This window comes from Lampris incognitus, chromosome 18 (assembly GCF_029633865.1).
Source record: "Lampris incognitus isolate fLamInc1 chromosome 18, fLamInc1.hap2, whole genome shotgun sequence".
NCBI classification, from domain to species: Eukaryota; Metazoa; Chordata; class Actinopteri; order Lampriformes; family Lampridae; genus Lampris; species Lampris incognitus.
Window position 1 is genome coordinate 25,598,717 of NC_079228.1, and position 27,554 is coordinate 25,626,270.

General features: G+C 43.7%; 2 protein-coding genes across 3 annotated transcripts in view; both read right to left on the minus strand.

The window, feature by feature from the left end:
* Positions 1-48: 48 nt before the first annotated feature.
* cldn35 (claudin 35) lies at positions 49-1,343 on the minus strand. The gene has a single exon (XM_056297831.1). The coding sequence runs from the start codon at positions 995-997 to the stop codon at positions 308-310; it is 690 nt and encodes a 229-aa protein (XP_056153806.1). The 5' UTR covers positions 998-1,343; the 3' UTR covers positions 49-307.
* A 17,563-nt stretch (positions 1,344-18,906) lies between these two features.
* The window catches only part of ago4 (argonaute RISC component 4), a 38,139-nt gene continuing 29,491 nt past the window's right edge, over positions 18,907-27,554 (minus strand). For both annotated transcript variants that reach the window (XM_056298990.1, XM_056298991.1), the window contains exons 16-19: positions 26,957-27,091; positions 26,668-26,769; positions 22,273-22,472; positions 18,907-21,845 (exon numbers count right to left, since the gene is read on the minus strand). In XM_056298990.1, coding sequence (XP_056154965.1) covers positions 21,737-21,845; positions 22,273-22,472; positions 26,668-26,769; positions 26,957-27,091 — 546 coding nt within the window. In that variant the 3' untranslated portion in view covers positions 18,907-21,736. The remainder of the gene's footprint in view (positions 21,846-22,272; positions 22,473-26,667; positions 26,770-26,956; positions 27,092-27,554) is intronic.

Below are 27,554 nucleotides of genomic sequence, written 5' to 3' on the forward strand. Positions count from 1 at the left end.
ACTACAATATTTCAATGTAGTATAAGAAAAATAACGACTATATGAATGAAAGTGGTGATGTACAGAAGACAATGCCACGAAGAGATGGATATAAAAACGGGATATTGGTTTAAGATGCTGATAAATAGTATGTGGCTCATATAAATTAAAAGTTGAGTTTAAAACAAAACATAAATGCAGGGAAAAATCAAAATGTCAACAATGAAACTTGTTGATATTGTCAAGTTTCCGCTTCTACACACCTCATTTTTAGTGTTCTTTATTTTGTATTGATCGTTTTCTGCTTCCTTGACCTTACATTCTGCTTCTATACATACTCCTTCAAGGGCAGACTGTTGGATGTGATAGGTTTCGGGAGATCTGGTGCCGAGGCAGGTGAATTAGCAAAGCTCCTACCTATGTATCCCCTGCGGTAGCCACCCCCCCTCTCCATGTGGGGGCAGGTACTACTTAGTACAGCTCCGCTGATCATAAGAATAACCGCAGCCGCCCAGCCCAGATAGATGGCCTGACCCAGCTCTCGTTTATGCATGACAGGCACGTTGGGGTTGTAGAAATCCTGGACCACAGTGTTTGCGGTCCAGGAAACTGGAACCAGCACGCACAGGCCCGTCAGAATAAACAGAATCCCGCCGGAGAGGGCGATGCCAGCCTTGGCCCGGCGGTCATCCCCGGCGCAGGTCGTGCACTTCATGCCACAGCAGGACACCGTGCAGGAGAGCCAGCCCATGAAGATAGCCACGCACATGAGTGCCCGGGCTGCCTGGATGTCTGGAGGCAAGGCCAGCATGGAGTCATAGGTCTTACACTGCATATGGCCAGTGGTCTGGTAGATGCAGTTCATCCAGATGCCCTCCCACTTGATCTCTGAAGTCATTATGTTGCTGCCAATGAAGGCCGAGACCTTCCACTGAGGCAAGGCCGTCACAGCTATCGCCATGATCCAGCCCGTCACTGCACAGGTGAAGCTGATAAGCTGCATGCCAGTGTTCACCATGATGACAACACCCTGCACTTAGCAACAGCTACTTTCCACACAGAACCTTTTTTTTGGGGGGGGGGGTATTCTGTCCTTTTGTTTGTTGTTTGTTGTCAGACGAGATCTATAGTTAAAGTAGAAACATAATAGCAATGTCTCTCCAATTTACCGTTTCATCTTTTTATCTACAATATCCACTCCCTTCGTTTTGTGTATCCTGTTGCTGGCCGACCTGAGCCTCTACTCATAGTTTAGGTCTATACGTCAAAAAACACCTTCCCGTCAACGCTGTTTTTTCTTTGCTTTTCTGTTCATCTTCCGGTTGGATGCTCGCAGTTTCTTACATTTGCTCTTCTCTCTCCGTTTTTCCAGACACAGCTGTCCTCCTCCACCTCTTTCTTTATCATCCGCGTTCCCAGAGTCTCGAAAGGCTCACATACTTTCACCCTCTTCTCAGTCCTGACTTTGAGCCTATGAATTATTGAGTAGTCAAAAGCTGTGCAGCCACCTGTGGCAGTCCACTGCAGCTGGATTCATTAGGAATAAAAATCTGCACCATGTAGGCCCATTGGTTTTTCTGGATGAAATGGACCTCATCCAGGTTTTTTCTGTGGCGCTGTAAGTGGTCATGTGACCTGTGACCTGTTTAAGAACCCAGCAGGCCTGACGCTGATTATGAACAGTGTCTGTTACTCTCCTGGTTCGGTGTAGTCTTACATAGATGGGTCAGACCGATAGTATAACTTGATACTTCAATTCGGTGCCACTGATGCTGTTGTGGATGTATCCTTTCACAGCTAGTTTAAAATAGCGATGCCAGGGAATGCAGAAAACACATTCAATCCTATGTTTAGTCCTCGGTGTATGAATGAAAACAGGTTCCAGTTGAGATGACAGAAACACCGATGTTTTAATCGGCGATGAAAGGTGGCTGATGTAAGGAGAAAACTTGAGTCGCCTATTCCAGTTGCGCAACCTTCCCAAAACTCCACCTTCAATCAAACTTCCACCGGTGCACTCGGCTGATTATGTTGTTCGCCAAACGGAAAGGCAGTCGGGGTCAGTTTCTCAAATACGGCCAGTCTTCCAGAGAAAAAGAGAGCACGCGGATCTCATCATCAGGCGCTGCTGCTGTTGCCAGCTGAAGTGTCTCCCCCTGACTAAAGGCACAATGGGAGCCAAGCCTGGACAAGGCCACTTCAGGTTCAGCATCCGCCCCCACCCCTGCCACCCCCCCTGAACACAGCACAGCCTGTTTAATCCCAGCAACCGTGCAAACGGCAAGCAGAGCCACTTAGGCAGTCATATGAGTGGGGCATCGGTTCTGTCACTCCCATCTTCATAACCCATGTTTACGGTCAACCTGTGAGAGCCACGCTGTGCCTAGAGAGAGAGAGAGAGAGAGAGAGAGAGAGAGCAAAAAAGATCTAGTCAACAAAGGAGGTGGGGAGGGAGGCAGCGGTTTCAGTAGGTGGATCAATTAGCACAAAGACTGTGGGTGGAAGGGGCCTCTACAATAGAGCTCACATGCTCTGCCTCATTTCATACCTCCCCCTCTCTCTCTCTCTCTCTTTCTCTCTCTCTCTCTCTCAAAGAGCTTTTGCAAAAATCAGCTTTCCCTCACTTTTTTTGTCTGGTTCTGCAGTGAAAGGAGATGTAGCCTAAAAAGAAAAAAAGGGGGGGGCTGAAGTATTTTCATGCAATGAGTGTGGCCACATTGTTGAAAACGCACAGGAGAAACACTCAGGTCACAGAACAGAGGGAGAACTATGTCATGGTGGTCATCAAAACCCTGGATACTGACAGTTTGCATAATATTACACAATATTACACCCAGTCATTGGATCTTGTTCACTTATTTTCAACTACATTTTTGCTATCCGTGGTAAAATAATGTCCAGATAATACTGAATAGGAAACAGAATAGAAATGAGTGTTTTTTGTGGCTTTATGGCTAAAAGATGATTTTTTATACATTTTTTTATTGAATTTCATCAAGAAGAATAAGAAGCGGGAGGATAATACATTTTCCATTACTAAAATACAGTGGTGCTTGAACGTTTGTGAACCCTTTAGAATTTTCTATATTTCTGCATAAATATGACATAAAACATCATCAGATTTTCAAACAAGTCCTAAAAGTAGATAAAAAGAACCCAATTAAACAAATGAGACAAAAATATCATACTTGGTCATTTATTTATTGAGGAAAATGTTCAAATATTACATATCTGTCAGTGGAAAAAGTATGTGAACCTCTAGGATTAGCAGTTAATTTAAAGGTGAAATTAGAGTCAGGTGTTTTCAATCAGTGGGATGACAATTAGGTGTGAGTGGGTGCCCTGTTTTATTTAAAGAACAGGGATCTCTCAAAGTCTGATCTTTACAATACATGTTTGTGGAAGTGTATCATGGCAAGAACAAAGGAAATTTCTGAGGACCTCAGAAAAAGCGTTGTTGATGCTCATCAGGCTGGAAAAGGTTACAAAACCATCTCTAAAGAGTTTGGACTCCACCAATTCACAGTCTGACAGATTGTGCACAAATGGAGGAAATTCAAGACAACTGTTACCCTCCCCAGGAGTGGTCGACCATCAAAGATCATTCCAAGAGCAAGGCATGTAATAGTCGGCCAGGTCACAAAGGAACCCAGGGTAACTTCTAAGCAACTAAAGGCTTCTCTCACATTGGCTAATGTTCATGAATCCACCATCAGGAGAACACCCAACAACAATGGTGTGCATGGCAGGGTTGCAAGGAGAACATTGCTGCCCATCTGCAGTTTGCTAAAGATCCTGTGGATCAGTGTGCATTTTAACTTCTGGAGTGATTCTGAATTGCTGGTTTGTCTAGAATAGAGTAAGTATCATCTTTCTTGCTTAACAGGTTGCTATTAGTCTTATTCCAGCTGCTTGAGTATTAGTCCTTTTCTCTATACATCTGCTGCTGGTTCCTAGTGGGATCTTATTCTAGCTGCAGCTGTCTTATTCTATTTACTTACTTGTCTTATTTACTTATTCTAGCTGTAGCTGTTTTTCACCTAGTGTGTCCTTAAATATTTCTTGTTGCCCAGCTGTTTTGACTTAGTTATCCTTTTAGCTTATAAATATATTCCTTGGTAACTTGCTGTTTGCCGTTTTAATACTATTGTGTGAGGTTTCATAGAGTTTTACATAAGCGACCAGTTTCTGGGCAATAGGCCTATTTTCAGTGTACCTCTTTGGCCAATTGGGTGGCCAGGGTGTGGCCTGCACTCATGGTAGGCAATTAGCAATCAGTGTTCTTTAAATCATTGCTGCTACTTGGAAGCGTCAGGCAAACAAGCCTAGGTTGAACAAAGGCTAGAGTGAACAAAGGCAAGCACGCCTTTTTCAAACCAAGACTTCGTCAAGCACGGACTGCTGTTTTTAGATCCGGTCAGTCATCTGTATTTTGTGGACCTAGTATAGACCATGTGTTTCCTTCGCATTCCTGTCCTTTCCTCTTCCCGGGGCTGGCATAGAAGTCGGGTCACTCCTAGGCACTGTGACCCTACCAATCTCATCTATCCCTCTCTCTCCACTAACGTTGAGCAAGTGGTGACGGGAGGGCTCTGGAATTGCTAGTCTGTGGTGCCGAAAGCTGAGTTTATCTCAGGCTATGCATCCTTGCTCTCCCTCAACTTCCTTGCTCTGAGACCTGGATCATGCCAGAAAACACTACCACACCTGCAGCTCTGTCTGATGTGTACTCTTTTTCTCACACTCCCAGAGCTGGGAGGCGGTGTGGTGGTACTGGCCTGCTAATCTCCCCGAAATGGGAATACACTCGTTTCCATTCCAGTTTTCTCCACCTTCTTTTGAATTTCATGTTGTTACTGTCTCTTATCCAGTCAAACTCACCATCATGGTTGTGTATCGCCCACCAGGCCCCCTTGGTGAGTTTGTGGAGGAGCTTGACACACTTGTCTCGCCCTTCCCTCTTGATGACTTTGCACTTATCCTTCTCGGTGACTTCAACATCCACATTAACAAGCTAGATCCTCTTCTCTCTTTCCTCTCCTCTTTTGACCTTCACCTCTCACCCTCTCCTCCTACCCACAAGTCCGGCAACCAGCTGGGCATTGTCCCATTTCCAATCTCTGTTACTCCCCTCCAGCTCTCTGACCACTATTTCATGTCTTGCACTCGCTGCCTCTCTTCACCCCTTCCCCTACCCATGTGGTTTCCACCTGTAGACACCTCCGCTCTCTCTGCCACTGAGCTTTCTACCTCTATCCTCCCTACACCTGAATATTTCTCTCTCCTATCCCCTGCTGCTGATCTTCTCTGGACAATCTGTCCCCTCACCTCCAGGCCTGCACGCCCAACTCCACCTGCCCCTTGGCTGACCGACTCAGTACGTGCCGACAGACGGAGCCTGAGAGTGACAAAGCGCAAATGGAGAAAAGGCAAACCCCCAGAGGACCTTCTCAACTTCCAATCTCTTCTTTCCACTTTCTCCTCCTCCCTTTCTGCTGCTAAGGCTGCCTTCTATCGCTCTAAAATCCTATCCTCTGCCTCTAATCCTAAGAAACTTTTTGAAACCCCCTCTACACGTTTTCAATCCCCACCACTTCCTCCCTTCTCCCTGTTGACTTCGCTAACTTCTTTAACAAGAAGGTAAACGACATCAGAGCCTCCTTTTCTCACCACCCGGTTAGTGCTGCTTGCACTATCCCACTCTCTGCACCCTCCCTCACCTCCCCTGACGAGGTCCTCAACCTCATCACATCCAGTCGCCCCACCACATGCTCCCTTGACCCGGTCCCTTCCCCTCTTCTTCAGTCTAGCACCTGAACTCCTTCCCTGTCTAACCCACCTCCCTCCAGACAGGATGCTTTCCATCTGCCTTCAAGACTGCTAGAGTCACCCCCCTTCTCAAGAAACCATCACTTAACTCCTCTGACGTCAAACTACAGACCAGTTTCCCTTCTATCCAAAACTTTCAAACGTGCTGTCTTTAACCAACTTTCTTTGTACCTCCACCAGAACAACCTGCTGGACCCCAACCAGTCTGGGGAGGACACACTGTGGGTCACTCGACAGAGACGGCCCTCCTTGCAGTGACAGAATTGCTGCACTCTGACAGCAAACTCTCTCTCCTCTGTCCTGATACTCCTGGACCTGTCAGCTGCGTTCGACACAGTGAACCACCAGATCCTCCTCTACTCGCGAGGGGCTGGGTGTCACAGCCTCTGCACTTTCAATGTTTGCAACCTACCTGACGGGTCGCTCCTACCAGGTGACATGGAGGGGATCTGTGTCAGAGCCTCTCAGACTGACTACAGGTGTTCCACAGGACTTGGTTCTGGGTCCTCTCCTTTTCTCCCTGTACATGACATCCCTGGGTTCTATTATTCGCTCGCATGGCTTCTCTTACCATTGTTATGCCGATGACACCCAGCTGGGTGTCACACCAGATACTGAAAGCAAAGGTTTGCATACTTTTACCACTCGCAGATATGTAATATTGGATCACTTTCCTCAATAAATAAATGATCAAGTATAATGTCTCGTTTGTTTAGTTGGGTTCTCTATCTACTTTTAGGACTTGTGAGAAAATTTGATGTTTTAGGTCATATTTATATAGAACATTCTGAAGGGGTTAGAACATTTCAAGCACCACTATAAGTGAGCAAACTTTTTTTTTTTTAACGCACACACACACATCAAAGGGGGTGAAGTAGGGGTGTGTGTGTGTTCTGCAAATAATTTCGAAGGTCATATTAAGGATACACATTTGATTCTTCAGTGCCTAAAAGGTCCTTCCCATAGTTTTTCAATTTTTCAAATTTACCCGTCATATGTGCTATAGTGACTAGGTAAATCATTCTACACAAGTTACGTATTGATCTGGGGGGGCAGTTTTTCATCTCGCATATTTAGAAATTTCTTTTTTGTCCACTAAGACTCTGCAGCACATCTCTATTACACCGAACAGTGGTGTGGCCGGGTGTCGTTGAATTAAATATTATGGCAACAGGATCTGTGGTTCAGGTTTCCCTTTCTTCTGCCACCTCCACTCTCCTCGGTAACAGTGGTCAGGACAACAGCAAGGGGAATGATAAACGGAGAGAGAGCAGGAAGTGATCGACTTAACAGTGTCACATTGCGTATGTGTTTATCTGTAGTTGCCTTTGTTCAATACAGCTTTTTTGGGGGGAGGGGGGATTACATTACAGTTAATGTCACATAGCCTTATAAAATGAACAAATGTCGCCACCCAAATGACCCTACATGTGTCGACATCAAGTGAAGGAAAGACCGCGATTTTGTCCCCTTGATAACAAAAATGGAGTAAATGCATTTACAGAGAGAGATGGGGGGGGGGGTAGCATAATTTGAGCACACACAAATACCGAGTTTTTAACCTATTATAGATGAGTAACCTTTATTTAGTCTGTCTATCCCAGACCTTTTGTTGGAGGCATCAGCAAAGGGAAACAAAGCTGCAGGAGCGTAATGGAGAAATGCACCATGTTAATTCTGAAAGGAGGGTTTCCGTGCAACGTCATCACAGAGATGCGTGCGCAACCAGGGGGCAGAAAGCGGCTACAGCGCAGAGATTTTATCCAAGATATAGCTCAGATACAGCAGAGATGACACGCCATTGTTGTGCAATAAACTGCCCAAAACGCCAAAAGGATGGGTGGAAAACGTTGAACATTTTCATTGTTAAACCGCTTTGGTAGCTCTCAAAAGATTATGCATCTCATAATCTTTTGAGCACTACCAAAGCGGTTTTGCCCCCTGGCTGCGCACGCACCTAGTACTGTTTGTAAACAGGAAACCCGTCTATAAAGTGTGTACAAGAGCCCCTCGGCCACTCCATGTCAATTCAGTACAAAGTTCTCCTTCATACAGATATGCAATCACCGGAGAAAGTGGAGAAGTGTGAGAATCAAAAAGTAGATGTATGGCAACGTCAACGAGTGGTTTGTTAAGTCTAGTTTGGCTGCATAATATCTTGATATTGGCAATTCATCATATCCTGATTTCTTCAGGCAGGTCTGAGAAATTCAAGAAAACCAATCCAGAGACTCCATGTCTTCCCCACTTCCACCTGTTTTGATCTTATTTTCTTACCCTGGGTTTTTTTTTATCTTTGTGCAAACCACCTTAAGTAATGCCACCAACGGATTATTGTTGTCCCTCACAAACTAAATAAAACAAACGTGCTGAAATTTCAATTTTTTTTTTTTTTTTGCTTTTCTCCCCAATTGTATCCAGCCAATTACCCCACTCTTCCGAGCCGTTCCAGTCGTTGCTCCACCCCCTCTGCTGATCCGGGTAGGGCTGCAGACTACCACATGCCTCCTCCGATACATGTGGAGTCGCCAGCCGCTTCTTTTGAACGGATGAATGGTTTATTTATCAGTCCATTTCACACAACAAAACAACCAATCAATGATCAAGAAAGGAATAGGCTGAAGCCCAAGGCTTATTGTTGCCTATCCTATACAGTCCTCAAGTTAACCTTGAATATCGGAATTACAAAAGGGGGAAAAAAGAATTTATAACAAATTGTAATCCTTAATTATTTTACATTTTAAAGATTTTCTGAAACTCAATAGCGAGCTATACAATTTCAACTCATCATGAAGGCCATTCCATAGCTTGACTCCCCAAACAGAAACACGCCTGTGTTTTACACTGGTTCTCACTTTACATTTAAAAAATACACAGCCCTCCTAAATTAGTTTCCTTCTCTTAATTTAAAAAATGTGGGCTACAAACAGGAAGGCTTTTACTTCTAGCTCGTAAAAGTATTTAAAATGTTTTTGAATACATGATATCCAAGAATTTTAAGGTGCAGGACCATGTAAATAATGGAGTAGTATATTTATAATTCTAATAGCTCTTTTCTTATGTTTAATTATAGGGTCTATATTTGTTTTATCAACATTTCCCCAAACCTCAATACAGTATGACAGATATGGCATTATCAATGAACAATACAATATACACAAACATTTCCTATTCAGCAGTTCCCTTGTTTTGTAAAGAATAGCGATAGATAATAGTGCAGCGACCAGGACACATACCCACATCATGCTTCCCACCCACAGACATGGCCAATTGTGTCTGTAGGGACGCCCAACCAAGCCGGAGGTAACACGGGGATTCGAACTGGTGATCCTCGTGTTGGAATAGACTGCTACGCTACCTGGACGCCCGCGTTACCCGTCTTTTCATCTTTTCCCTAAATACTGAGATTTGCTTTGTGTTAAGATTGTGGAATAAAACCGTCCATTATATGTAATTCCCAGCAGGGATGGGAGAAATCTCAATATAATTGATACTAGTTTCCTATTTCGCCTCCTCTATCTGGTTAATGATACAGGCAGTCAATGTATTCCTCCGACGGTTGGCTGTGATTTCACTCTCGTTCACCTTTAAAATTCACTCCACTATTATGTGAACAGGCCCAATCTCCTGAAGGGCCACAGTACTCCATGGCAGCCTGTCAACTCTCCATCCCCCACTTCACGGATAACCATCTGCAACTGAATGTCACCGAGGGAAAAGAGCTGCCCATTACCAACCGCATTTTCACATTTTGGTACAAAAGTATAATTCAGACTATACTACTTTACTGCTACCCCGGTTTCTCCACCATCAGGAACTGGCTCATCTGCATCTCACACAGAGCATCCAAAATCATCATCGGCCTTCCCACTCCAACCTATGAGACCTCAATAACAAAGCCATGATAGACAGAGCACTAATCATAACTCAGGATCCCCCCCCCCCTTAATCTAGTCTTCACATAGCCACTATCTGGTCACAGGTACAGGTCCCTCACCTGGAGATGGGCCAGAGCTTTGTTCCTTCTGAAACCTAGTGTTCATGTATTGTTGTCTCCCTGTCCTCTATGTATGTCCTGTGGCATGTATAGTATGTGTACGTGTATTCACTTTGTGAGGCTCTGCACATAGGATGAAAACAAATCATCTACCTGCCCCCCCCCACACACACACACCCCTTGAACGTTGTCATGTCTTACTTTGAATTTGTAGACACTTCTGTCCTTTTAACAGATTTTACAGAATAAAAACAATGCCATCATGACAACCATAACAGCATGATCAACATCAGGTAGTTGGGTACACATAGAAATTACGTCTCTTTTTTAACTTTGTTTCTTAAGCCCAGAATGTAAGTGACAAGTTCAATAAAAAAGCTACTAGTGATCAGCACACAATCTTGAGAAAATTGAAAGAATAATTCCTTACCAATAACAGTTGTTACCTTTCTCAAAGAGCAACATAAGATTGGTTAAAGTGTGTACAACTGTGTAATATTTTTAAAAGGTTGATCCTGGACAGCGAGTAACCCTAGTTAGTTGCCTTTGGTGTAGATTGCCATCTAGTGACAATACATACAGGTGCAGTAATAGTGATGAATGGACGGTTGGGGCAAGTTCATCCAATGTCTTGACGCATGCTCAATAATCCAGCTGAGAAAATCAAAGAAGGTTGAATCAGCTCATCCGGATACAACGTTTATTGGCAGATACGTTTCAGCACTCATCTAAGTGACCTCAACTGACTGCAGTTTAGGGTTTAGTCCACCCCTTGTAAACAATACAGTTGCATAATGACCGAACCAACGACCGCTTTCATATGCAAATATGGGTGTGACCATTAACTAGAGTTGCGATGGCCATGTGTACTATTCACAGAGGATTTGGGAATGTTTGCAATCACAGCATTGTTAGATGGCGACAGATGTACTCTTAGCCCCCCCCCCCCGCTTCAGGGCTGGTCGTCCCCTCTTCACATAGATGGCCTCTTTGAATCCCCGTTCAAACCAGCGATCCTCCTTATCAAGGATGTGCACATCCTCATCCTTGAAAGAGTGGCCACTGGCCTGTAGATAGGTGCAGACTGCGGAGTCCTGGCCTGACGTGTTAGCTCTCCTGTGTTGTGCCATCCTCATGGCCAGTGTCTGTTTTGTTTCCCCACAAGTCACGGCAACCCTCCTGGCACTTAACCGCGTACACTATGTTGCTGTTTGTGCCGGGGAACCCGATCCTTGGGGTGGACCAACTTCTGGTGCAGCATGTTTTGGGGTTTGAAAGCAACAGGGACATGGTGTTTGGAAAAATATGTGTTAGCTCTTCTGTGTTGTGCCATTCTCTTGACACAACTCTCACCATCACTCGAGCACAAACTAGGAGTCATCAGGATGTTGTACCACCGAGCTGACAACATCCCCACCGACAAAGCGGCCGGGGAAAGGGAGAAATCCCATATCAAACAGGCCTTGGTCAATTGTGGTTATCCTAACTGGGCATTTGTCAAAGCCAGGAAGATGCCCAAACAGTGCACCAGCCAATCGAAGAGAGAAGAAGGACAACAGCTGCTTACGCGTAAACCAGTGGCGATTCCGTATGTGGCGGGAGTCGGAAAAATTGAGACGCGTATTTTCCAGACACCGCGTTTCAGTTGCTTTCAAACCCCAAAAAACACTGCGTTAGAAGTTGGTCCACCCCAAAGATCAGGTTCCCCGCCACAAACAGCAGTATAGTGTACGCGGTTAAGTACGGGGTTTGAACGGGGAGTCACGGAGGCCATCTTACCATAGGCCATATTATGTGTTACACGACCAAACACTACGTGTTAACATGTACACATAATATTTTTACATGTTAATGTAACCCCTCTTTAATAAGGATAGAATTTTACCTCAAGGTCCGGTATAGTATGAGTTGACTGAGTGTGAATAATCTGGACAAGGCACAAGGTAAGTAGGGTTGCATGGAATTATACTTTGGATAGATATAGATAGGGAATAACAGTATGTACCAAAATTCATATGATGGTTCGCAAATACAAAAATATATATATATACTATATGCAAAATACAAGTATAAATTATACACTGATAAGTTGCAGCGCTGCAATACCCCTGTTGTGCACAACACCCAAATAAACAAAATAATAAACAAAAGGAGATATCTCGTTGGGGCCCTTAACTGGAAGTTATACTTAAATATATCCATGAAGTGAATGGCTACTGGAACAGTCTTACTTGAATAAATCCGTGGTTTCCTGGCTCTCAGTTCATCAAGTTCGCCAACAGGAGGCGTTACACAGACAATGATGAACGATTTAGGACGGATGAATCTGCTGACCACATCCGGTCCCAAAGCCAAATAGCGGGAAGACGCAACCTTAATGGCTAGGTTGTGGGCCGTGTCCAAACACCAGTTCGCCAATATAAGAAATAAAAATGTTGCAAATATATTTATGAACCGCGACATTTAAACTTTTACTTTTAAGACAAGACCCTGCCGTCTTCATCCACTTCGATTTGGTAATAACCGCTTTTAAGATCTAATACAGAAAACCACTTTGAGCCAGAAAGCAGTGAGAATGTCTCGAGTGGGTACGCGTCTCTGTTTGTGACTTTGTTCAGTCGCCTGCATTCTTACGGACCAAAACTATAGCGGAGGCAAATGGGCTACTTGACTCTTCAATTATCCCAGTGGACAACAGTTCATGAAGATGGTTTCTGAGATCTTCAAAATCAGCTGGTGAGACACGCCGTGTTCTTTCCTTGAAAGGTGAGTGATCAGCGAGTTCAATTTTGTGTGAAACACCATGAATGTGTCCAACATCCAAGTCATGAGAGGAAAACGCCTGCTTCGCCTCTCTGGTAAGCCTGGATACCATATGCTCTTTACAGGCCTCAGGTACTGGGGAGTTTGCCAGCATTGCATTGAAATCCACGGATTCTGATTCCTTTTCTTTCACAGTCGTGTTCATGTGCATAGAGGTGACAGGATATTTGTTTTGAGAAAGTCTACTTTGGGCTATATTCTCACAGCCTAACTCTCTGACCCAAGTTACTTCCATGCATTCAGCTATAATGCGCTTTGGTTGGAGGGTAATGTCATGTTCTGAGATATTCTGCACCATAAGTTTGACTTTTTGGTGGGACCTGGGGGACACGTGTAATAGTTGATTGTACACCACTAGGCCTCCAGGGCAGGAATAGATTTCAGGTGCAGTTAGCAATGCTTGGAAACCCTTTTTATTGGCCAAAATGTGAAAATTGCCTTTTAATTCTTTCACTTCATTGCTGGCAATAGTAATAGGTGATTGAGATTGAAGCCTGACTTGCATTGATTTTGCATTACCTTGACAACTGCTTTGCCTCGCAAGATAACTTGAATAGGCCACCACCCACTCTGGGTGTATTTGTAACTGATGCCAGTCTTTGCCACCACTCTTTTCTTGACAGTCCCTAACAAGACTTTTCAGTAAATTCATCCCCACCAAAAATGGCATGTTACTATTGTAAGGTTGGTCTGGGCAAATAAGAACCAACACATTAAACTTGGATCCTGTACCACACGTTTTTAGGAAAACGTAGTTCAATTTCAATATAGCCCAAATAGGGAACTACTTGCCCTGCTGCACCTTCAATATGTAGTAGATCATTAACAGAATAGAGTTCTCTGTGACCTAAATTCTGACGATAAAATGATTCTGATAAACAGGTAACTTGAGACCCTGTGTCTATTAGACATTTACAGTGGACACCATCTAAATAGGCTAAACCTTCACACGAGTCTCCCACCAGCCCTGCGGGGATTGCTTCAGATGAATTTAACTCAGACCTATGATTCAACAGAGAAGTCGAGGATGATTGGACATTTTTCTTATTGCAAGCCTCTGTCTGTCCTTCAACAGAGGCTCTTAGCTATTTAACTGCTCTGTTGGAGAGGACTCAAGTGGTTGTGACGGCAACATTTTACTCTTGTGGCCAGCGATCAGCTTCCGTTGCACTAGCTCAGCATTTGCAGGGTTTGAGCAGCGTTGCAGGTGGTGATCGTCCCGTCCGCACTGATAGCAGAACCCATTTTGTTTGCGTGAAACCTCATTGTATGATCCAGAAGTATTCTTTTTTGCTTTACCCTTGAAGGGTGTCATGTCTGATTTTGGACCTCCCGTACTGCTGACTTTGAGTTTAGCTCGCTCTTTTTAAAAATAGCTCCACTTTGTCCAACAGTGAATTTTCAGTGGAGGAAACATTCGTTGCTTTACTTCTAACCAATGGATCGGCTGCGACGTGCACACTGCTGTGGGCTTTCAAAAGAGTGTTTCCCAAATGGCGCTTCTTTCTATTTTCTTTTGACTCCCTCTCTGCCTCAAACGACCTCACCATGAACAGAAGCTCAAAGTATGTCACCTATTGTCTGTGTGCTTCTGCCATGTAATCTCTCAGTTTCAGATGGGTTATTAGGGAATCGTCCCAACAATCACGCACAAACTGCTTTAACAACTGCAAGTCAGGATTTCCTGTAGTGAGCCCTTTGCGTTCCACTACTCTGCATGAGTGTGTGAAGCCGGTTTAAGCATCACCCTTGTGAACAGAAGCTACTTTCTTAATATTCTCTTGGAACTCCTCCACCATACCCTGAATAACATCATTGAAAAACTGATCAGAGGCAGCTTCAATATTTTTAGGTGATGGTTTGTCATCCTTAGTAACGGGAACTATGGTCCAGTACTGGCCAGAAGATGGGTCAACATGGTCTGAGTCTAGTAACAGGACTGTTTCTTTATCCTCAAATTCACAAAGGATGCCAGATTAGATAACATCATCAATCTGTTTGAATTTAGTTACTTTTCCAAGTAATCGAAAGGCCTCTGATAAGTCATTATGGTCCGTCTGGGGATCAACGTTCTTTAAGATAACTGAGCGTTCACTGTCAAATTTATATTGTTTGCATAACTCCATGTTTTCTACAACAATCTCTGTGTGCTTTGGACCAACAGAAGATTATTTCAGTCACACAGCCCCACGTTGAGCACCAATTTATTCTATGTAACCCTTCTTTAATAAGGATAGAATTTTACCTCAAGGTCAGGTATAGTATGAGTTGACTGTGTGTGAATAATCTGGATGAGGCACAAGGTAAGTAGAGTTGCATGGAATTATACCTTAGGTAGATGTAGATAGGGAATAACAGTATGTACCAATATTCATATGACGGTTTGCAAATACAAAAAAAAAAAAGCAAAATATAAGTATGAATTATACACTGATATGTTGCAGCGCTGCAATACCCCTGTTGTGCACAACACCCAAATAAACAAAATAATAAACAAAAGGAGATATCTCGTTGGGGCCCTTAACTGGAAGTTCTACTTGAATAAATCCAGGAAGTGAATGGCTACTGGAACAGTCTTACTTGAATAAATCCGTTGTTTCTTGGTTCACAGTTCATCGAGTTCGCCAACAGGAGGCGCTACGCAGTCAATGGTGGACGATTTAGGACGGATGAATCTGTCGACCACATCCGGTCCCAAAGTCAAATAGCGGGAAGACGCAACCTTAATGACTAGGTTGTGGGCCGTGTCCAAACACCAGTTCGCTAATATAGAAAATAAAAATGTTCAGGCTTGCAATCAGGGTAACGACTGGTGATCTGCCAGCTCGCACTGAATGCAATGCAGAAGAGTACAAGTTTAACTGCTATTGCAAAATACATACTACGATGGAAATTGACATTAAGAAAATTACCACCTACAATATTTTCTACTCACAGAACAAAACGAAACAAACCTAATGTGAACATTTGTAAACATTTCCGAAATACATCAACCTCTAGAAGATATTAAAACCACGGTATAGCAAAGAATTACATTCACATGTTGTGGCTAACGCTAGCTACACATAGTGGGGTGAAGGCTAGTAGCCATAGGCTAGTCATATCAACGTTGCAAATACATTTATGAACCACGACATTTAAACCTTTACTTTTCAGGGTACTTAAGATATTCAACACAAAATGTGTTACACATGGTACTGATAGGTTTACACATGCTTATCTAATATAAGAAATAAAAATGTTCAGGCTTGCAATCAGGGTAACGACTGGCGATCTGCCAGCTCGCATAGAATGTAATGCAGAGTACCGCCCAGCAAGCCTGACGTAGCATCACCGTCTCTTAAAGTGACAGTACCGAATTAGGCATAAGTACCGATAAATGTAAATTAACTATTGTAATATCATAGGGGGTTACATTAACACGTAGTTTGGTCGTGTTAACACGTGAAAATATTATTTGTACACGTTAACACGTAACATTTTAACGTAATATTTGGTAATAAACGTGTTGACACGTTTTTTTACGCGTAACCACGACCAAACTCTACGTGTTAACACGTAAAAATATTATGTGTACGTGTCTCTACTCACTATTTTTATACGTTAATGTTTGAGATGGTAACACGTTAATTTTCGACGGGCGGGGTCCCCCCTCCCCGGCGGGTCGCCTCGGCTGGCGTCTAGCAGCTAACTTAGAAATGGTGCGGACCAGGGGAATCCGACTGCTTAATTAAAGCATCGCGAAGGCCCTCAGCGGGAGTTGATTTGATTTCTGCCCAGTGCTCTGAACGTCAAAGTGAAGAGAAGAAATTCAATGAAACGCGGGTAAACGGCGGGAGTAACTATGACACTCTTAAGGTAGCCAAATGCCTCATCATCCAATTAGTGACGCGCATGAATGGATGAACGAGATCCCACTTCTGACACCAATGCAGCGAATCAGGGGGCAGCCCGGGAACCGTCGCCACAGCCGGGACGCGAACCCGTATCTCCCGCACAGCGGGCGACAACGTTAACCAGTCTACCCGTTAGCCAAGGGCTATCCGTGCACGCTACAATAATATTTCGGTTGTATGCTGGCGGTTCAACAGTCCCGGTCCTGGAGCTCCTGCTTCAGGGTTCTGGCTGCGCTGGTTCTCGATTTGGGGGGCCAGGCTCCAATGGAGTTGTGGACGGCGGGGGTTTAACATTACTGTTAAAGTTTAGTTTGGCTGTATTTTAATTTCTTATTCACTGGTTCTTTTGACATGTTTGCAGAAGCATGTGTTCGCAATATTGATAGCCAGCAGAGCCGACGTTAGCCAAGTTAACGGCTCAAACAGACAAACAACGCAAACACACATTTTATTGGTTGCTATGTAGGCTACAATGCATTTGATGTGTTGCAATGTACCATTTGATTGGATTAAAATGTGAATAGTCTTGCCGATTTGTGTCTACGTGCTTGATTTGACCTAATTTCTTAGAGTGGACGGGATTGATTGAAACGTCTTTTTACCGTAAGTGTTGCAATATAGTAGCATTAGCGGGGATACAAGGATTCCTAACTTGTCCAAAGGAGTTGAATCAAGTGCAACTGGACTTGGATTCCTGACTTGAAAAAAAATGTGGAGAGAGGGTAAAAGTGCCCCCCCCCCATTGCGGCGCCCCTGAAGTTCATCGCCACATAAGACGACCATGTGAAGGGTGACGCCAACAGATCAATGAAGACAATATCCACCAGCTGGGATATAGGCATAAAATACCAATTTATTACTTTGCACATTAACACAAGTAATTCCCTGCAGGCTAAAAAAAAAAAAAAAAATTATTAACATGTCACATAATAGCAATGACAGTGACTGATTGGGCACTCTTATCAGGGGTGCAAGCATCCCCCCCCCCAAAAAAGGTCAGACTGCTCCAATATTATGAGTCGATTGCAATTGGACAAAGACAGCTCAGAGACCACTAGCAGAAAAAAAACGCCCAAAAAAAAAACCAAAAAAAACAAAACACTGCAGAGCAGAACTAACACACCCCGAACGAGGAACCAAAACTGAAAAAAATAATAAAAATAAAATTACACAATACACAATGTCAAATTACAAATCCGTTAAGATAGTAATATATATCAAAGTCAGAGGAATTAAAAAATAAATCATGCTCTCTTTCAATTGGGGCACAAAAAAGAACTGTGGATCTTTTTTGATTGTTTTTAAAAAGGTTAAAAAGAGGTAATCCTGTTTCGTGGATGCAGTGGGGTTTGTTTGTTTGTTTGTTTGTTTTCGCCGAACCGCCACACAAAGAGGAAGTGCATTTGCGAGAGGCCAGCAGATGAGCCCATCGAGACAGGAGAGCCGAGAGTCGTGGCCAGGGGGCACGAGCCAGGAAGGAGGAGACAGAACCGGATGCTCGCATCGCTAGCCTGGCCGGAAGAGGGAGGGGTTAAAGGTCTTTGACGGGTCCGCGTGTGAAGAAAGTACCTCGTTTGAATTTGGACACGGCTCAAAGACCAGACCCCTCCCCCCTCATCGCCTCGGGTAAGAGCTTGTGCCTCCAACGTTACTGACGTTTTGTGTATAAATCTTTAATACATCTTCGAGAGACTGGACAAACATTGCTAGCCTAAAACAGCCTCACTAAATTGATAAAACATTTACCAAAAAAAATTTTTATATTTTTTTTCTGTCTCATAATAAATATGATTCTGAAGAGTTTTTCTTTTTTTTAAAGGACAATACTCTGGCATGCAGGCGAGCAAAGTCTATTTTTCTATTACTTATTTAAAAAAAGTTTTTAGAGCCTACCGAGCTATTTCCACCAAATGCACATTCCCACTGATTGATACAAGCAAAAATAAGTATAGAGAGACACAACGGCAAGAGCGAGAGTAGAACAGCCACAACAGGAAGAATTATAGCTTTGATTTTCCACATTTTAAATCTTGGTTTTGGGCTAATATTGCTTTATAATGTCATGTTCAAAATGGGGAGTGGGCTGCTGAGCCTTTAAAAAAAACCGCCCAATGCAAAAACTCCTTGCGGTTTTCCATAACTCATATTTCAAGGGCGTCAAAACAGCCAATCATTCCCTCAGAGATTAGTTTTATGGACTTTCAGACACCAGAATATTAAAAAAAAAAAACCCACAGCCCGCTTGGATTGATCAATCTAGTGCACGTTTAAAGAAAAACAGATCTGCCCCTCCCCCCCAGCCTGGACAAAGGAAAACAAAGTCTTATTGCATGCAATGCCTGGACAACACCTTCCCCATACCCCACCGGCCCCCCTCCCGGTTTTCTAGCTTCTTCCGTCGGCCAACGCCCACGCCTTCGACAGGCAGGCGGCTCAAACTCATTCATAGCAAACCTGCTGCTTTACGGGTGGTTTATTACAAAAGGGTTTTCACTGAGCTGTCCCCCCTGACGAGGCGTGCACGCAGACTGTTCCCAAGCCGCCATAGATCCGACGTCCCTTTGTGCCGTTTACGAGCACCGACGGGGGAGGGGGGCGCCACTCGTACAGCTGCCACTGTGGCCTGCGTCACATTTCGCCCATGAAAAACCGCTTGCCAAGTGTAAGTACAGGGGGTCCAAGGGCAGTGCTTATGCTTTTATCATTAATTCATCGAATCTGGAGTTTACACGCATAAAAACATTATACATAAAATAGTTAGTAGTAGAGACTTTCAGCTGGGTATACGTGTTCAAATACACACAAACTAGAAATCGGTGTTTATGTCAAAGTCTAAAAATTCGACTCATTGTCTGTATCCAACCCCCCCCCCACCCCAAAATCGGTCCCCTCGATCATGGATCACGCTGGTTACGATTCCTGATTGTCTCCATCCATCTGATCAAACCGAGACGCTAATGGCAGCCGCGTTCACCTGACGCACACGTATCTGGTTTACCGGTCAGATTTCCTGTGACGTCACTGAATAATCGTTTTTTTTTCCAGTGGACAGTAGTCGAAGCCAGACCTTCTTTACTCGTTAAAAAAAAAATCAGGAAGGGAACTTTAACAATTCCATCATGGGAGCTGCTTTCTCTCGCCTTTGGCCAAAAATGCTACAAAAATGTTCTCCAACCAAAAGCTCTACCTCGTAATCTGAACTAAACTTAACTCGATTCCTGAAATCCCACTATTTAAAACTACACACCTGGCTTTGCTGCTGGCCGTAGACATTTCATCACAATAGTAACATTAAGAACAACAACGATATCAACAACAACGACAACAATGGTAAACTACTAATCCTAAACAACAGGTTTTAAGATAGCCACAAAATGTCTTATATTAAACTCTTACAAATCTGCTTTGTTGATTTTTATGTATAAATGCATAAAGGTAAGAGATAGAGAGTGCCCTCTGGTGCTTGCCTAGCGTCCCGGATCAGTGCAATGAATTGGCCAGTGGAAGCAAAAGGGACCTCAAACCAAAGAACAAAAACAAACAAAAATTAAACAAAGCTTGTGGTTCCGGCCCTCTACAAAATGTCTATCAACAATAAAAACCATGCTCGGTCGATCAGTGTCAAAACCTTTCAGATAATCAGGTCCAAGGAAAACAGATCCCGCTAGTTCACACAGACAGCAAGGCCGGTAAACCCACACTGCATCCGTGTTTAATGCCTTCAGCCGTTCAACAGGTCCCAATGCTGAGCCAGTCACAGGCCAGACCACGGCTACTACAGCTACTATGTCAGCCCTGAATACAATTCCTATTTGAAACAAATTCTATTACTTTTCTGGGTTTCACTGATCTTCCAGGCACAGAGCAGCAGCAGATTTCTCCCAATAGTGCAAATGACGCCCATCTTGCACTCCAGACAAATTAACACAGCGGTCTCCAACAATGTATCATTAGGGCCAAGTGTACACTCTTATTAGAAGCCAACACCCAACCAGCTGATTTCCCTCATTTGTTCCCGCTTCTATATTGAAGGTGGGTCAATTGGTGAAAATCGGTTGGCACAGTGTTAAGTTTGAATGAAAGCATGTTTATACATGGCTCTCTATGGTATGACTGCAGACCACTAGGCCAGATCACAAGTACAAAGTAATGGAAAAAATTTCAGCTGGTAACTGATCAGGACTGAGCCGAATATCACCTTTGTTAAGTTGTTTCAAAGTTGCTTCTATAGATGTAAATATATGTCATATATGTATGTGAATATAAAAAACATCAAATCTGAGGCATTTACAGCAGTTATCGCCTTGATTTCCCTTTACAATTCAGTGGCCTGCCATGAAACACACACACACACACACACACACACACACACACACACACACACACACAGCAGTGAATGTATATACAGAAACACATACATGCATGCACACAGACAGACACACACAGACACACACACACTTCTTACTTCTTCACCAAGATGGGAGCAAAGTAGTAATGGGCATGGACACCCAGATCACCTCGTTTGTAAAAGACCGTAAAGGAGAAAAAGTTAATACACACGCTCATAAAAAGGAAAAAAATATACATGTTCTAAAAAGGTCAACTCCCCTCCGCCTCTTTTCATGCAGTCCCATCCCCACCACCCGAAAAAAAAAAAATAGAACCCAAGACCTTGTGACAGTTTTGCCCAAAGGGGCTTTGAGGTAAAAGTAGTAGATAAGAGTCCTGCTTAGCCGGGAAGAGCTGCCCTGACACGAATGGCGCCAGTCCATTTCCTTGCTCAGTGTATCTTACAAAAACAAGAGCAGACATTCAAAGTTGGAAAATAAAAACAAACACAAAATAATGGCTCAACTTGTAGTATGTGTGACTGGTTTGTTTTTGTTTTGTGCATTGAAAACCCTCAGGTCTCTCAGTGCAGAATTGCTGGTTAGAAAGGCGGCTTAATTTGAAATGCTGGGTGGTGACCCCCGACCCCAGCCGGCCCCTAGACTTGCTAGATGGCAAGATTCTGCAGATTCCCCTGGATTTGCGTCGCTTTTGGTGTAGTTTCAAAAAATGCTGAGAGAGATAGCGATATAGAGAGAGACAGAGACAATCTGAGCAGAGATGAGATACTGTAGAAGAAAAGACTGGTAAAAGGAAAGCTACAGACAGACGGACAAGAGAAGGGTGCCGGCTGGCAGGCTGGCTGGCTGGCATGTTCGCTAGCTCAGGCAAAGTACATGGTGTGCTGGGTGTCATAATGGATTTGAACAGCTTTGGCCAATGCCTGGGGGTCCCGGCCATTGCTCTGGCCCGATACATGGCTGCCCTCCGCACTGCAAGACAAAGCAAAGACTTGTTTTATCATAATATTCCAGAGAAAATGTAATTAAACTGAACACAGAAAGCAAAATAAACAAAGGAAGAAGGCATAAAATAGTTAAGCGGGAAGAACAATAAAGTTCCCACCACTAAAATTACAATGTTCTCCCACTAACATAGGATGCGATTGCACACAAGCCATTTTAATATTTGATGACCCTTCAATGATAGAAAGAGGTCAAATGCAGAAAAGTGTGATTTCAAAATGCAAAGCTGATCTTGGACATGCAATGTCCCATCATATGACTTGCCCCTGGTCACATGCTGCCATAAACAAAATAAGGAAAGCTAAAAACATCTATGTATATCTGAGCAAGTCCTCTTTGGCAAACCAGGGCCGTGTAAAAGTCCTGGTATTGATTACATTGCAGTGCACCTCACCTGTCATGGTCTTTGTCCACCAGGTGGTAGCGGGCACGGAAGGCAACCAGCCTGGCATAGTAGGCTGGAGCTGGGATGGACACTGAGCGCGTACAGCGGACGTAGGTGTGGCACAGCTGGTAGGTGAGTAGCTGCAGCTCATCGGCCGTGAAGCAATTATCATCCCACAGGACGTGGTAGTGAGAAGGACGGCTGGTGCCCTGCGGGGAGATGGCTTGTAACAGTCTGTATGTCTGCATGACTTCAAGATCCTGCTCCTCACCTTTAAGCTCTTAATAACCTAGCTCCTTCGTATCTTTCCGAACTCCTTCATATCCACACACCCTCCCGCACTCTCAGATCCTCTTCTGCTCTCCAATTCACTACACCATCGGCCCACTTGCCTACCATGGGGTCTAGAGCCTTCAGTCATTCTGCCCCCCACCTATGGAACTCTCTCCCACAAGACATTCGCAACATTGACTCTCTTTCAACCTTCAAATCCCATCTCAAAACGTACACTTTCAAACTGGCATATTCAGTCTGATACACACTTCATTGAGTTTTGTGCAGATGATGATTTTATACTTATCTGGTGTATTAACTTTTTCTTGTCTAACCTGTTTTGTTTTGATTTTATGCTGTCTGGTACAGTGCTGCTTGTTTTTTCTTTAATTTTTCTTCTCTTTTTTTTTTTTAATACATTTATTTCTAGTTTTTCCCCTTATCCCACCCGATTAACCCAATGGCATATGTCCGGAACTCTTGTCGAATAACTCCCCTGGCTCACGTTTCCACAGGAAGGAGATAGTCGTAACACCAGCTTCCTTCAAACTCGTGTCAGCTGCTCTCGCTATTTTACATGCTGAAGCCTCGCATGGATTGCATCACCTTCAGGCCGCGAAGGAGGCGTAGGGAGAATGCTTTCAGTTGCTTGGCTGCAGGCGCCCGGGTGGGCCAGAGGGGTCGCTGGAGAACGACGAGTCCCCGAACACTACACCGATCTACACCCACTATCCCTCAGGTAAGGGCGGCCTAATGAATGCCTTACCCCGTGGAAACTCTGGCCGTGACCGGTTACGGCGAGTCTGGGATATGAACCTCCCAGACACATGATGAGCGGGTTGCAAGAACGGTGGGTTATTCCGCTCGGCCATCAGAGCGGCCTGCTTGTTTTTTTTATTGTGTTCTGTAAGGTGTCCTCAAGTGCTCTGAAAGGCACCCACAAATAAAATGTATTATTATTATTATTATTATTATGTGTCAGTACTGTGCAGGTTTCATTCTACATCATATCAATTTCACAGCCAATTTCAAATCACAAATATCTGGCCCAATGATTTATAAAATGGGTAGTCACAGCCCCGCAATTTGATTGGTCACAAAGACGTGCTCCAGGCATACTGATAGCTCACGTAAAGGACAGCTAAGAGTGTTAAGAGAATGTTCCTCTTTTTATGTTATTTGTTTACATACATAGATGTTACTTTCATTAAATAGAAAAAATAAACAGTGCACATTTGTTGCTAACAATTGTGTAAAAGCTGTGCTGCCCTTGAAGATATTTTTGGCTGGACCAGACCAGCCCTGCAAACGCGAATGTTGCTGAGCGACCATGTTTAGAGTGACTGAGTGATCGAGTTACACAATCGGGCCACTGGATCAGGTGACCTCACTGAAGTTACCCCATTGGTTGGCTGACCAACGAGGTCACTGGTAAACACGGAAGTGGGAGTTTCCCTATTTGCTGTTGCTCTTTCAAATTGATTTGGTGCAGCAGTTCCAGCCCATTCCACAATTATCGCACACAGAAGAACGGTATACACTCACCGGCCACTTTATTAGGCACACCCGTCCAACTGCTCGTTAACGCAAATTTCTAATCAGCCAATCACATGGCAGCAACTCAATGCATTTAGGCATGTAGACATGGTCAAGACGATCTGCTGCAGTTCAAACCGAGCATCAGAATGGGGAAGAAGGTGATTTAAGTGACTTTGAACGTGGCATGGTTGTTGGTGCCAGACGGGCTGGTCTGAGTATTTCAGAAACGGCTGATCTACTGGGATTTTCACGCACAACCATCTCTAGGGTTTACAGAGAATGGTCCAAAAAAGAGAAAATATCCAGTGAGCGGCAGTTTTGTGGGCGAAAATGCCTTGTTGATGCCAGAGGTCAGAGGAGAATGGCCAGACTGGTTCGAGCTGACAGAAAGGCAACAGTAACTCAAATAACCACTCATTACAACCGAGGTATGCAGAAGAGCATCTCTGAACGCACAACACGTCGAACCTTGAGGCAGATGGGCTACAGCAGCAGAAGACCACACCGGGTGCCACTCCTGTCAGCTAAGAACAGGAAACTGAGGCTACAATTCGCACAGGCTCACCAAAATTGGACAATAGAAGATTGGAAAAACGTTGCCTGGTCTGAGGAGTCTCGATTTCTGCTGCGACATTCGGATGGTAGGGTCAGAATTTGGCGTCAACAACATGAAAGCATGGATCCATCCTGCCTTGTATCAACGGTTCAGGCTGGTGGTGTAATGGTGTGGGGGATATTTTCTTGGCACACTTTGGGCCCCTTAGTACCAATTGAGCATCGTGTCAACGCCACAGCCTACCTGAGTATTGTTGCTGACCATGTCCATCCCTTTATGACCACAGTGTTCCCATCTTCTGATGGCTACTTCCAGCAGGATAACGCGCCATGTCATAAAGCTCGAATCATCTCAGACTGGTTTCTTGAACATGACAATGAGTTCACTGTACTCAAATGGCCTCCACAGTCACCAGATCTCAATCCAATAGAGCACCTTTGGGATGTGGTGGACCGGGAGATTCGCATCATGGATATGCAGCCGACAAATCTGCAGCAACTGCGTGATGCTATCATGTCAATATGGACCAAACTCTTGGAGGAATGTTTCCAGTACCTTGTTGAATCTATGCCACGAAGGATTAAGGCAGTTCTGAAGGCAAAAGCGGGTCCAACCCGGTACTAGCAAGGTGTACCTAATAAAGTGGCCAGTGAGTGTATATTGCTACTTGTAAATATTACTGAAATGCTAACAATGGAATAATTTTCTGCTCTTTTCACATCTGGTTATGCACTGTAACAGTCCAGCATAGAGTATATATGGGGAGAAAACAGCTCTCCATGTGCTGAGAAGCATGAGGGTGAGCCCACAGTTAAAGCACCCCAAATAACAATCACTCTGACAAAACACTCAGTACAGAATGAGTCTTAGAAAAACTAGACATCTTCAGATAGAAACAAAAGAAAGAGGGGGAGTTGGCAGATAATTAGAATATAATTTAATTGCAATTAATTTACTTGTAATTAAATTAAGTTCTCAAACATCCCAAGAGATGACTGGAAAGTATTGTTCTTGCAACTGCATTTATAACCATTTTTTTATACTCGAACGTAGCTTATCCATGTCATGTGATATGCTACTTCAGTAACTTTAACAACAAATATCACTAGGACCATTACAGAAATATGCAGATGAACATTCAATTTCCCGGAATTAACTTTATACACACTACCACTGACTATCCCTGTAAGAAACTGGCCACAATTTCAAACATTGCCCATACACGGTCCAGCCATATACTAAGTTTTGACCTAGTCTTGTGTATTACTTGGGTTGTAAGTGCAGCATGATTACAGGTCACACCCAGTATCACATTTAAAAATAAAATCACCCTGTCAGACATTATTCCCTAAAGGAGTAGCAAACCTTTTTTTTCCCCCAAAACATGTTGCTGTGGGTTGTAGCTGTTAGAACTAACTGCCCTCATGATAAATTCAACAAAAATAAGAGGCATCACACAGCCACTTTGATGGAGAAAATCTATGCTCTTACATCCAGGGAAAAACGCAAATTAAGATCAACCCCCTCCAAATTCCCTTGTTAATATAGGAGCATCCAAAGTACCAAGACTCATGTAGTGTAAGCAACCCATGTGGGGTCCTCCATGTTAGACCATAGAATATGATGCAATCAGAAAGGCAACACAATAGTATTAAGCAAATTAAACTCTCTGGGTAGACTTATGAGAAGCTGGGGTGCAAAGGTGTTCTACAACACTGTCATCGTCAGTCTACCCCACACCACCATCACTGTCATCTTGCTTTCCAACCCTTTTTTTACACCTTTTCAAAAGGTGAGCAGGCATAGACATGCCAATAACAAGCGCTTACTTGCTCTTTTAGTGTATAATATTTTTGAAAAAAAAATTGCTTTGAGCTGAACTTAGTTCTAGCATTGTACTTGTTTGTGTGTACATCATTTGAAAGTGTTTTACATAAGCTGTTGACAATTCATTTACGTTTTACACAGGACAACTTGGGTATTTGCACAACTCAAGCTGTATGCGTGGGTGTGTGTGTTGGTGCTGTAGCCCTCACCTGGATCCCAGCATGGCTGCACAAGTAGAAGTCAAATTCGGAGGGGTGTGTGATGGTGCTGTCAACTGTGGTGCCAGCTGGGACATTACCACTCTTCCCAACCTGTGGGGGAGGGGACAGACTGATCAGTTAGGTGACCCACGTGATACAGAAGTCATTGAAATAGACATAGTCTGTTTTCACATGCAGTGATGCACTTGTCCACTGTTAGCACGTATACACTGCAAATCTATGCCAAAAACAAAACAAAAACAAAAAACAGTTTAGGGCAGAGTGAATTCATACTGACCCTCTCAGCCTTATCAGAGCAGAAGAGACGTGTGTGGTGCCGTTTCTGGACCACAATATAGGTGATGCCTGGCCTGTAGTCTTCCTCCAGACTAATGCATGCTTTCCTGATCGCAATTAGCTCTGGCCACGCCACCTGTAGACATGTACACACCAAAGACAGAATTAATTACTCCAAATGTTAATATAACTCATGTAGCACTCAAATATGCTATTATTTATCGGAAACACTGTCATCATATACATTATTGCAGACCCTGTTATTAGCTCTCTATTGACATTCGTCTCTATCATCATAATATCGATCAAATCTTTAATATTGCATTTTAAACAAACAATGCATTTCCATTTCTTTGCTTGAACAAAGCAGTAAAATGAGCAATGGACAAGGCAGAAGACCAGTCAGGAGATGCGACTTTGATGCCAACTCTCAGCACAATGAAGGCATGTTGAACAGTTGGCCACACCACAGACACACTAATGAAAAGCTTATGCCATGAAAAGAAGCAAATTGTTGAGCTTATAAATGAAAATTATTAGAGACTTGATGCTTTTTTTAGGTTCCAAGATTTCATTGTCTCAAATTACCTTACTGTTCA

Bases quoted from the DNA above. Each gene is read 5' to 3' on its own strand.
- cldn35 (XM_056297831.1), bottom strand. From the start codon at position 997: ATGGTGAACACTGGCATGCAGCTTATCAGCTTCACCTGTGCAGTGACG.